Source organism: Salmo trutta, unplaced genomic scaffold (genome assembly GCF_901001165.1).
Source record: "Salmo trutta unplaced genomic scaffold, fSalTru1.1, whole genome shotgun sequence".
Taxonomy (NCBI): domain Eukaryota; kingdom Metazoa; phylum Chordata; class Actinopteri; order Salmoniformes; family Salmonidae; genus Salmo; species Salmo trutta.
This window is the reverse complement of record NW_021822674.1, coordinates 347,333-359,774: the sequence shown is the minus strand read 5'-3', so window position 1 is coordinate 359,774 and position 12,442 is coordinate 347,333. Positions and strand designations below refer to the sequence as shown.

Sequence of the window (12,442 nt, the reverse complement as noted above, 5' to 3'; positions counted from 1 at the left end):
GAACTCACTGAGGCCCCCTACTGGGCACCAACTGCCAGCTCTCACTTCATATTTAATTTAATCAGTAGACAATTTGAACATTAACTTTCTACTTTACAAGAGACAAAACAACCTACATAAATATGAAAATAAAAAGCCAAATCAAATCCAAGTGTTGTTGAACTGACGACTTTGTCTTATGCAGGTGTTCCATGACATAGCGTACAAGGCGAAGGACAGAGAGGATCTGCTGGCTGGCATCGATGAGTTTCTGGATGAGGTGATCGTTCTGCCCCCGGGGGAATGGGACCCGGCCATCAGGATAGAACCGCCCAAGTCTGTACCCTCTGCTGACAAGAGGTTAGCATCCATCTGCTGACATGATATGCTGTTCTATGCGTTTCTATACTATAGTCCTCTATATTGTGCTTCTCAGGAAGAACATGTATGCTGGAGGCGACAGCGGCCAGATGAACGGAAACACGCCCCATGATGGGGGAGGAGGGGGAGGGGGGCACGCCGTGGGTGACGAGCTCAAGAAGACAGGCAGGTGAGTCAACTAATAAAACACAATAAAACACTGTACTGATGAAGGCTGAAACATCAAGCTTTTAATAGTTTAATAGTTTTTAAAGGTGTGCGATCATTGCGGTTATCGTTTCAATGATGATTAAAAAAAAACTCTTGCACCTCGACTCCCGTTTCTCGTCTTCCATTCCTCTGGAGTCAACCAATCAAATGTATGAGTCTCAGGATAGGTTAGTGAGTCAGGACAGGGCAGGAAAGGACAACCAGAATGTTTTTCTTCATTATTTTCAGGTTTTGTGGAGGCCTCCTACTTGACATCAAAAGGAAAGCTCCATTCTTCGCCAGTGATTTCTACGATGCGTTCCATATCCAGGCACTGTCGGCCATCCTGTTCATCTACCTAGGAACCGTAACTAACGCCATCACCTTCGGAGGGTTGCTAGGAGACGCCACCGACAACATGCAGGTCAGGCTATCTCTTCTTTCTGTCAAGCATGTTGAGACCTTTTATGAACTGCATTAAAGGTGCACAATTTGATTTCAGATTCCTCCCAGTTAAACTAAACTATCAGGTTGTAGATACACCCCTGATCTACATCCTGATAGTTTAACACCCCTGATCTACATCCTGATAGTTTGATACCCCTGATCTACATCCTGATAGTTTGACACCCCTGATCTACATCCTGATCTACATCCTGATAGTTTGATACCCCTGATCTACATCCTGATAGTTTGATACCCCTGATCTACATCCTGATAGTTAGATACCCCTGATCTACATCCTGATAGTTTAACACCCCTGATCTACATCCTGATAGTTTGATACCCCTGATCTACATCCTGATCTACATCCCAAACCCATTTTTTTTATCTGTTTTTGCCTAAAATGACATACCCAAATATAACTGCCTGTAGCTCAGGACCTGACACAAGGATATGCATATTCTTGATACCATTTGAAAGGAAACACTTTGAAGTTTGTGGAAATGTGAAATTAATGTCGGAGAATATATCACATTAGATCAATTTTATTTGGAATGGCAAGCCAGACAAAATTGAAAGGGCCTATTTATATAATGAATAGGAATTCGGAGGACAGAAATGATTAAATATTGAAGCATTAGACCTCTCACTGAAGGATTCAGTCATACAAAAGTTATACTTAAATCCGAAATGGTTCTCTAGTAAATTAGTAAGAATGTCTCACCCCATGTTCAAGAATGGCCATTTTCCCTTTTTTCAAATTACAAACAAAAAAATGTGTTTTCTATTTATTGTTTTTCATTATCTTTGAAACGCAAGAGAAAGGCCATACATTAAGATAGGATCCGAGGTGTAATTTAGATTTGGTCCACAAGATGGAAGCAGTGTGTGTGCATATTTTCAGACTGAGTGTGCCGAATTGGTCAAGTTATACATTAAGTGTATATATATATATATTCACCGTTATTTAACCAGGTAGGCCAGTTGAGAACAAGTTCTCATTTACAACTGTGACCTGGCCAAGATAAAGCAAAGCAGTGCGACACAAACAACAACGCAGAGTTACACATGGAATACAGAAACGTACAGTCAATAACACAATAGAAAAAATCTATATTCAGTGTGTGCAAATGAGGTAAGATTAGGGAGGTAAGGCAAAAGCTAGGCCATAGTGGCGAAGTAATTACAATTTAGCAATTAAACACTGGAGGAATAGATGTGCAGAATATGAATGCGCAAGTAGAGATACTGGGGTGCAAAGGATAATTAAAAAAAAAAAAATAACAATATGGGGATGAGGTAGTTGGATGGGCTATTTACAGATGGGCTATGTACAGGTGCAGTGATCTGTGAGCTGCTCTGACAGCTGATGCTTAAAGTTAGTGAGGGAGATATGTGTCTCCAGCTTCAGTGATCTTTGCAATTCGTTCCAGTCATTGGCAGCAGAGAACTGGGAGGAAAGGCGGCCAAATGAGGAATAGGCTTTGGGGGTGATCATTGAAATATACCTACTGGAGCGCGTGCTACGGGTGGGAGCTGCTATGGTGACCAGTGAGCTGAGATAAGGCGGGGCTTTACCTGGCAGACTTATAGATGACCTGGAGCCAGTGGATTTGGCAACGAATATGAAGCGAGGGCCAGCCAACGAGAGCATACAGGTCGCAGTGGTGGGTAGTATATGGGGCTTTGGTGACAAAATGGATGGCACTGTGATAGACTGCATCCAATTTGCTGAGTAGAGTGTTGGAGGCTATTTGGTAAATGACATCGCCGAAGTCAAGGATGGGTAGGATAGTCAATTTTACGAGGGTATGTTTGGCAGCATTAGTGAAGGATGCTTTGTTGCGAAATCTAGAATTGGCTTCTTATTTAATTTTGGATTGGAGATGGTTAATGTGAGTCTGGAAGGAGATTTTACAGTCTAACCAGACACCTAGGTATTTGTAGTTGTCCACATATTCTAAGTCAGAACCGTCCAGAGTAGTGCTGCTGGACGGGCGGGCAGGTGCGGATAGTGATCGTTTGAAGAGCATGCATTTGGTTTTACTTGCATTTAAGAGCAGTTGGAGGCCACGGATGGAGAGTTGTACGGCATTGAAGCTCGTCTGGAGGTTAGTTAACAAAGTGTCCAAAGAAGGGCCAGATGTATACAGAATGGTGTCATCTGCGTAGAGGTCGATCGGAGAATCACCAGCAACAAGAGCGACATCATTGATGTATACAGAGAAAAGAGTCGGCCCGAGAATTGAACCCTGTGGCACCCCCATAGAGACTGCCAGAGGTCCGGACAACAGGCCCTCCAATTTGACCCACTGAACTCTGTCTGAGAAGTAGTTGGTGAACCAGGAGAGGCAGTCATTTGAGAAACCAAGGCTGTTGAGTCTGCCGATAAGAATGTGGTGATTGACAGAGTCGAAAGCCTTGGCCAGGTCGATGAAGACGGCTGCACAGTACTGTCTTTTATCGATGGCGGTTATGATATCGTTTAGGACCTTGAGCGTGGCTGAGATGCACCCATGACCAGCTCGGAAACCAGATTGCATAGCGGAGAAGGTACGGTGGGAATCGAAATTGTCGGTGATCTGTTTGTTAACTTGGCTTTCGAAGACCTTAGAAAGGCAGGGTAGAATAGATATAGGTCTGTAACAGTTTGGGTCTAGAGTGTCTCCCCCGTTGAAGAGGGGGGATGACCGAGGCAGCTTTCCAATCTTTTGGATCTCAGACGATACGAAAGAGAGGTTGAACAGGCTAGTAATAGGGGTTGCAACATTTGGGCACATAATTTTAGAAAGAGAGGGTCCAGATTGTCTGCCCAGCTGATTTGTGGGAGACCAGATTTTGCAACTCTTTCAGAACATCAGCTATCTGGATTTGGGTGAAGGAGAAATGGGGGAGGTTTGGACAAGTTGCTGTGGGGGGTGCAGGGCTGTTGACCGGGGTAGGGGTAGCTAGGTGGAAAGCATGGCCAGCCGTAGAAAAATGCTTATTGAAAGTCTCAATTATCGTGGATTTATTGGTGGTGACAGTGTTTCCTAGCCTCAGTGCAGTGGGCAGCTGGGAGGAGGTGTTCCAGAACTTTTTGGAGTTTGTGCTACAGGATGCACGTTTCTGTTTGATAAAGCTAGCCTTAGCTTTCCTACCTGCCTGTGTATATTGGTTCCTAACTTCCCTGAAAATTTGCATATCGCGGGGGCTATTCGATGCTAATCCAGTACCCCACAGGATATTTTTGTGCTGGTCAAGGGCAGTCAGGTCTGGAGTGAACCAAGGGCTATATCTGTTCCAGGTTCTACATTTTTTGAATGGGGCATGCTTATTTAAGATGGTGAGAAAAGCACTTTCAAAGAATAACCAGGCATCCTCTACTGACGGAATGAGGTCATTATCCTTCCAGGACACCCGGCCAGGTCAATTAGAAAAGCCTGCTCGCAGAAGTGTTTTAGGGAGTGTCTGACAGTGATGAGGGGTGGTCGTTTGACCGCAGACCCATTATGGACGCAGGCAATGAGGCAGTGATCGCTGAGATCCTGGTTGAAGGCAGCAGAGGTGTATTTAGAGGGCAGGTTGGTCAGGATGATATCTATGAAGGTGCCCGTGTTTACAGAGTTGGGGTTGTACCTGTTAGGTTCATTGATAATTTGTGTGAGATTGAGGGCATCTAGCTTAGATTGTAGAACGGACGGGGTGTTAAGCATGTCCCAGTTTAGGTCACCTAACAGTACGAACTCTGAAGATAGATGGGGGGCGATCAATTCACATATGGTGTCCAGGGCACAGCTGGGGGCAGAAGGTGGTCTATAACAAGCAGCAATGGTGAGAGACTTGTTTCTGGAAAGGTAGATTTTTAGAAGTAGAAGCTCAAATGTTTTGGACACAGACCTGGATAGTATGACAGAGCTCTGCAGGCTGTCACTGCAGTAGATTGCAACTCCGCCCCCTTTGGCAGTTCTATCATGTTGGAAAATGTTATAGTTAGGGATGGAAATTTCAGGACTTCGGGTGGCCTTCCTAAGCCAGGATTCAGACACGGCTAGGACATCCGGGTTGGCAGAGTGTGCTAAATTAGTGCGTAAAACAAACTTAGGGATGAGACGTCTAATGTTAACATGCATGTAACCAAGGCTTTTACGGTTACAAAAGTCAACAAATGATAGCACCTGGTGAATGGGAGTGGAGCTAGGCGCTGCAGTGCCTGGATTAACCTCTACATCATCAGAGGAACAGAGAAGGAGTAGGTTAAGGGTACGGCTAATGGCTATAAGAGCTGGTCATCTAGCGCGTTCGGAACAGAGAGTAAAAGGATCAGGTTTCTGGGCGCAGAAGAATAGATTCAAGGCATAATGTACAGGCAAGGGTATGGTAGGATGTGAATACAGTGGAGGTAAACCTAGGCATTGAGTGACGATGAGAGAGGTTTTGTCTCTAGCGACATCGTTTAGACCAGGTGAGGTCACCGCATGTGTGGGGGGTGGAACAAAAGGGCTTGCTAAGGCATATTGAGCAGGGCTGGAGTCTACAGTGAAATAAGACAATAATCACTAACCAAAACAGCAATGGACAAGACATATTGACATTATGGAGAGGCATGCATAGCCGAGGGATCATAGGGACCAGTGGGAGGCTAGGCAAGCTGGAGACACGGTTATTCAGACAGCTAGCGGGCCGGGGCTAGCAGGCTAGCAGAAGGGTCTTAGGGGGGACGCCGTGACGGAAGAAGTCTGTTGTTGTAGCCCCCTCAGACAGTTACGTTGGCAGATCAGTCGTGTTGGATTGGCAGGGCTCCATGTAGGTAGTAAAAGGGTCCAGGCCAGTTGCCAAAATAGGTATTGTAGCCCAAGAAATTTGCTGATGGTCCTCTTCAGCTAACAGTCCGATATACTCTAGACAGCTAGCGGGCCACGGCTAGCGGATGGGCCTTCAGGGGACGTCACGATGAAGGAGCCTGTTGAAACCGCTCGGGCGGATTACGTCGGTAGACCAGTCGTGGTGGGATCTGCGGGGCTCCGTTTCAGCAGTAAACGGGGGTCCAGGTCAATTGGCAAAATATGTATTGTAGCCCAAGGAGTGGCTGATGGACCTCTTCAGCTAGCTGGGAGATGAGCCTAGCACGAGGCTAATTCCAGGCTCACTGGTGCTTGCTTCTGGACAGAGACATTAGCCAGGGGTAGCCACTCGCATAGCAGCTAGCTAGCTGCTATGATCTAGGTGAAAAGGTTCAGAGCTTGCGGTAGGAAACCGGAGATGTGGAGAAAGAGTAGTCCGGTATGCTCTGGGTTGAAATGCGCTGTGCAGACTGGCAGGAGTTGACCAGGCGAAAATTACCTGATGACCGCTAGCAGTGGCAAACTGACTATTATCTAGTAACTAGTTAGCTGACTAGCTTCTGTTGGGAGTTCCGGTTCTAAAGTATAGAACATAGCAGATCCGTACCACATTGGGTGAGGCGGGTTGCAGGAGAGTATGTTGAAACCAAGGTTAAAAATATATACGAAATTTATACGTAGGGGAAAAAAAGATATATACATACGACACGACAAGACGAAGACAAAGACGTCTGAACTGCTACGCCATCTTGGCTGTCATTAATATAGAGAACATAGAGAACATTAAAAAATGCTATGGTAATAAAACATTTAAGTTTACACACTCGCAAGAATGTCATACATGAATGTTCATTAGCTTCCCTACAGAAAAGACACAACACAACCTTCACACGTCTAGATGGTCGGGCGGGGTGGGTGTGGAGCCAGAGACCGCAGTGGGGTCAAACTGTAGAACCCAATTCCTACATTTGAATACAAAAATGTATTTTTTCAAACAAAACTACACTACATTTTATCTCTGGGAACCTCAGGATGACAAATCATAGCAAGATTACTAAATGCAAGTACATTATTTACCTTCAGATGTGAATGTATCAAACGAGTTGCCATGATAGAAGTGTTTTGTTGTTGTGCACTCTCCACAAACAATAGCATGGATTATTTCACTAATAGCTACTGTAAATTGGACAGTGCAGTTAGATTATCAAGAATTTAAGCTTTCTGCCCATATAAGACATGTTTATGTCCCATAAAGTTGGCTGTTGTAAACAACGTTTTCTAGCCACATTATCGCATATTGAGCAACAACCGTTCCGGTTTAGGGACACTGATCCTGTAGATCTTTTATTGTTTGTATTATCTTTTATCCAGATCTAATAGCCCACCCAATCTACCTACCTCATCCCCATATTGTTTTTATTTACTTTGCTGCTCTTTTGCACACCAGTATCACTACTTACACACCAGTATCACTACTGACACACCATCATCTGCTCATCAGCATCTGCTCATCTATCACTCCAGTGTTAATCTGCTAAATTGTAATTACTTTGCTACTATGGCCTATTTATTGCCTTACCTCCTCATGCCATTTGCACACACTGTATATAGACTTTATTTTTTTATATTGTGTTATTGACTGTACGCTTGTTTATTCCATGTGTAACTCTGTGTTGTTGTTTCTGTCGCACTGCTTTGCTTTATCTTGGCCAGGTCGCAGTTGTAAATGAGAACTTGTTCTCAACTAGCTTACCTGGTTAAATAAAGGTGAAATAAAAAAATAAAAAAAATAAAAGTGTTATATTCTCTTACATTAATTTCACATTTCTACAAACGTCAAAGTGTTTCCTTTCAAATGGTATCAAGAATATGCATATCCTTGCTTCAGGTCCTGAGCTATCAAACTATCAGGATGTAGATCAGGGGTATCAAACTATCAGGATGTAGATCAGGGGTATCAAACTATCAGGATGTAGATCAGGGGTATCAAACTATCAGTGATTTTAAGTTGATTTGTCACAGGGGTCGTCGAAAGGGGACCAAGGCGCAGCGTGTAAAGTGCTCATATTTCCTTTATTAATGATAACACTCCAACAAAATAACAAAAACGACAGCCAACATTTCCGTCAGGTACATAGACAAAACGGAAAACAACTACCCACAAAACCCAAAGGAAAAACAGGCTTCCTAAGTATGGCTTCCAATCAGAGACAGCGATAGACACCTGCCTCTGATTGGAAACCATACCCATGTCACGTCCTGACCCTTGGAAGAGGTAATTTTCCATAGTAGAGTGGTCAGGGCGTGACAGGTGGTTGTTTTGGGTTTTCTGTTTATATGTGGGGTTTTTCTAGAATTATATTTCTATGTTTTGTTTTCCATGTTTTGGCTATATTTGACAAAAGTGTATATGGGGAATTGGAATTTATGCAGACAATTACATTGATTGAAGCAATAATCTATGGAATAGCCTTCATTTCTCAATACAAGAATAGACTGACGTGTTTCAGAAGAAAGTTCTGTTCATGGCCATTTTGAGCCTGTAATTGAACCCACAAATGCTGATGCTCCAGATACTCAACTAGTCTAAAGAAGGCCAGTTTTATTGCTTCTTTAATCAGGACAACAGTTTTCAGTTGTGCTAACCTAATTGCAAAAGGGTTTTCTAATGATCAATTAGCCTTTTAAAATGATAAACTTGGATTAACTAACACAATGTGCCATTGGAACACAGGAGTGATGGTTGCTGATAATGGGCCTCTGTATGCCATTTCCAGCTACAATATTCATTTACAACATTAACAATGTGTACACTGTATTTCTGATCAATTTGATGTTATTTTAAAAGACGACAAATGTGCTTTACTTTCAAAAACAAGGACATTTCTAAGTGACCCAACAGTTGAACAGTGGTGTAATAATACCTTTATCATACCTTTGCGTGTCCGATAATCTACCGTTTATATAGGAGTTGTTAAAACATGCTAATAATGGTCCTCTGAGTATATCAAAAAAAGTTTGGTTTACTTCCACTGGTATGCCATCCAGCCCTGGAGTTTTCCCAGACTTAAAGGCTTTAATTGCATCAAGAAGTTCCTCCTCTGTAATTTGGCTTTCACATGAGTCTTTCTGTACAGATCTTTATTTTTATAATATATTACAATGCATCTTTCTTGAATAAGTTCCCCCATTTATTTTTGTTTTTCCTCTAACTTACTCTGAGCCTCTATGGTACAGTTTCTATTGCCATCTATCTGTACTGTTAGTCCTTCAATATCCTTTGTTCATATGGACTCTTGACCTAAATTGCTTTGTTTTATAAATGAGTACTGAATTGCATGGCCTCTAAAGGCACATTTAAAAGTGTCCCATACAATAAGGGGATCTGCTGTACCATTCAGCAGATCTGCTGTATGTCTGAAAAAGTCAGTTATACATTCTCCTGTCCTAGTTCGAAACAATTTATCATCTAATAGGCTTTGATTACATTTCCAATATCCTCACCCACTTGGAAATTCTGTAAGAGTAATATATATGCCAATTATGTGATGGTCCAACCGCATTCTGTCCACTATCAACACTTTTTAATCTTTTGTTTCCAGAGAGAATGACATAAGAAAGTAATCAAGACGACTAGCTTGATTTAGCCTCCACCATGTATATCTCACTAGGTCAGGGTATTTAAGCCTCCATATATCCACTAATTCCAATATATCCATGACATTCATGATTTCCTTAAGTGCCTGATGGTTTGTAGTGTGATTTCCTTTCTGGTCCATAGAGGTATTTAAGACCGTATTGAAATCTCCCACCATAATAATAGAGTCTAGTGTTGCTTGTAGTTGATCAATTCTTATATATATTTTCAAAGATCAGGGGTGTTCATTTTTATTTAATTTTTTACCTTTATTTAACTAGGCAAGTCAGTTTAGAATATATTCTTATTTACGATGACAACCTAGGGACAGTGGGTTAACTGCCTTGTTCAGGGGTAGAACGACAGATTTTTACCTTGTCAGCTCAGGGATTCGATCTAGCAACCTTTCAGTTACTGGCCCAACGCTCCAACCTCTAGGCTACCTGCTGGTTACTGGCCCAATGCTCTAACCACTAGGCTACCTGCTGGTTACTGGCCCAACGCTCTAACCACTAGGCTACCTGCTGGTTACTGTCCCAACGCTCTAACCACTAGGCTACCTGCTGGTTACTGGCCCAACGCTCTAACCACTAGGCTACCTGCTGGTTACTGGCCCAATGCTCTAACCACTAGGCTACCTGCTGGTTACTGGCCCAATGCTCTAACCACTAGGCTACCTGCTGGTTACTGGCCCAACGCTCTAACCACTAGGCTACCTGCTGGTTACTGGCCCAACGCTCTAACCACTAGGCTACCTGCTGGTTACTGGCCCAACACTGTAACCACTAGGCTACCTGCTGCCCCTAAACTATTAATATGTATGAAAGGAGTGTCAAACTATCAGTCCTAGTATGAAGATCAGGGATGTTAAACTATCAGGATGTGGATCAGGGGTATCAAACTATCAGGATGTAGATCAGGGGTATCAATCTATCAGGATGTAGATCAGGGGTATCAAACTATCAGGATGTAGATCAGGGATGTCAAACTCATTTTTCCCAATTCGCCACATTCAGTTTTCACCGTGGTCTGGATTTGCCCTACTTAAAAAGAATCATATTTCCTCATTGGCTAAAATTTACAAAATATAGTACTCTAGCCATCACTTTTGTAATTGTCCATGCCCTCTGACAGCCTAGCGTTTGTATTGATGATGCTTAGCAAGCTGGACAGAGTGAAGAGTATATCATTTATTTTAGTTATTTCAATGTCGATTAAGATCGTTTTCCCCCCAGAATGTTTTTCAGACATTTGTATTTTTACTAAAACCTCCTGCCAGTGCCCCTCCCCTTCCCAGTTGGCTGACAGTGAAGTTTCAGAGAGAGAAAAGATATTTCCTCTTGGGCAGAAAGCCCCCTCACCCCTCTCCTGTCCTCTGTAGCCCACCACCATGAGCACGGTTCAACTCCCTGCTGCGCTCTTATACTCTGCTTCTGTGTTAGGGTTACACTCTGTTATAATGCACTATAGATGTGTTATAGCGCATAAAGCTGTGTTCTAATGTTTTAAAGGTCAGTTCTACTGTTTATTCCAGGGTGTGTTGGAGAGCTTCCTGGGCACGGCGGTATCTGGAGGGATCTTCTGTCTGCTGGCTGGCCAGCCTCTCACCATCCTCAGCAGCACTGGACCTGTTCTGGTCTTCGAGAGGCTGCTCTTCAACTTCAGCAAGTTAGGATCTTCACTTTACTCCGTAATCATGGGGTTATATCTAACCATGTACAATGACTTTGACTTCCTGGAGTTCTAACTAACCATGGTTGGATTATGGTCATGGTTGCTGTTGTTACAGTAACTAACCATGGTGATTCCCTCTCCTCTCTCTATCCCTCTCTTTCTCCTTTCTCCTCCAGAGACAATGACTTTGACTATCTGGAGTTCCGGCTGTGGATTGGTCTGTGGTCTGCGTTCTTTTGTCTGCTGCTGGTTGCTACTGACGCCAGCTACATGGTTCAGTACTTCACCCGATTCACAGAGGAGGGCTTCTCCTGCCTCATCTCCTTCATCTTCATCTATGATGCCTTCAAGAAGATGCTGAAGCTGGCCGACTACTACCCCATCAACTCTGACTTCCAGATTGACTATGTCACCCAGTATGACTGTATGTGTATGGCCCCTACCATCTTAGGTAAGGCCTACCTACTAATCTACCCACTGTATGGCCCCTACCATCTTAGGTAAGACATACCTACCAACTTAAGCTTTCATGGCTGGGATAGGCTTCAGAAAAGTCCTAATTGAGGAAAATGTTGCTTCCTCTGAAGTTCTTGGCTCTCTGCAGAACAGTCATCTTGTCCTTAAACCTCAGGAGCTTGACCACTATCGGCCTGGGTCTGTCACCTAGGTTGGTTACAGGTATTCCAGACAAGTCGGTGCCCTCCACCTCAATCTTTGTATGATCCATCTGCAGCTTTTCAGTAAAGATTTTTCTCACTTTCTCGTCAGACTCTGCCCAGTTCTCATGTGGAGACTCTGGTATGTCATCCACAACAATGTTATTTCTCCTCCCTCTAGATAGTCTGTTTTCCCACTCATCTGTAATAATGATTCACAGACGGTGCTGATGTCATCTCACGTGGACTTCCAGTTTGTTGGCATCTTGCTGAATGTCTATTTCAGGACATCCACCTTTCCTTCTGAGCAGTGCAAACTGTTTTTAAGGACCTCTCTTGCCAGATGGTCCATTATTTTGTTGAGTCCATCAGTATTTGGACAAAGCTGTTAAAGTTGTTTTCCTGTTGTTGTAACAACTGTTTGTAGAATCCTTTTTGTTTGTTTAAAATATCCTTCACCTGTGATAGAGAAACACTGTCCACTCCATGACTCCCACCTCTGGCTTTGGATGCCATCGTAGCAATGTAGGCTAACGCAGTTCCACGCAGTTCCAGACAGGGTAGGTCCCAGGGCAGATTAAAACAAACACCAGGGATTTAGACATCCACAAGCCTGGTACAATCCATGGTCTCAACCACAAGGGCTAACTGTGTCATGG

General features: G+C 43.4%; 1 protein-coding gene across 3 annotated transcripts in view; it reads left to right on the top strand.

Moving 5' to 3' along the window:
• LOC115183167 (electrogenic sodium bicarbonate cotransporter 1) overlaps positions 1–12,442 on the top strand; it is a 227,889-nt gene that overhangs the window by 147,531 nt on the left and 67,916 nt on the right. For all 3 annotated transcript variants that reach the window (XM_029744503.1, XM_029744505.1, XM_029744504.1), the window contains 5 exons: positions 185–339; positions 416–529; positions 799–973; positions 10,988–11,121; positions 11,304–11,578. In XM_029744503.1, coding sequence (XP_029600363.1) covers positions 185–339; positions 416–529; positions 799–973; positions 10,988–11,121; positions 11,304–11,578 — 853 coding nt within the window. The remainder of the gene's footprint in view (positions 1–184; positions 340–415; positions 530–798; positions 974–10,987; positions 11,122–11,303; positions 11,579–12,442) is intronic.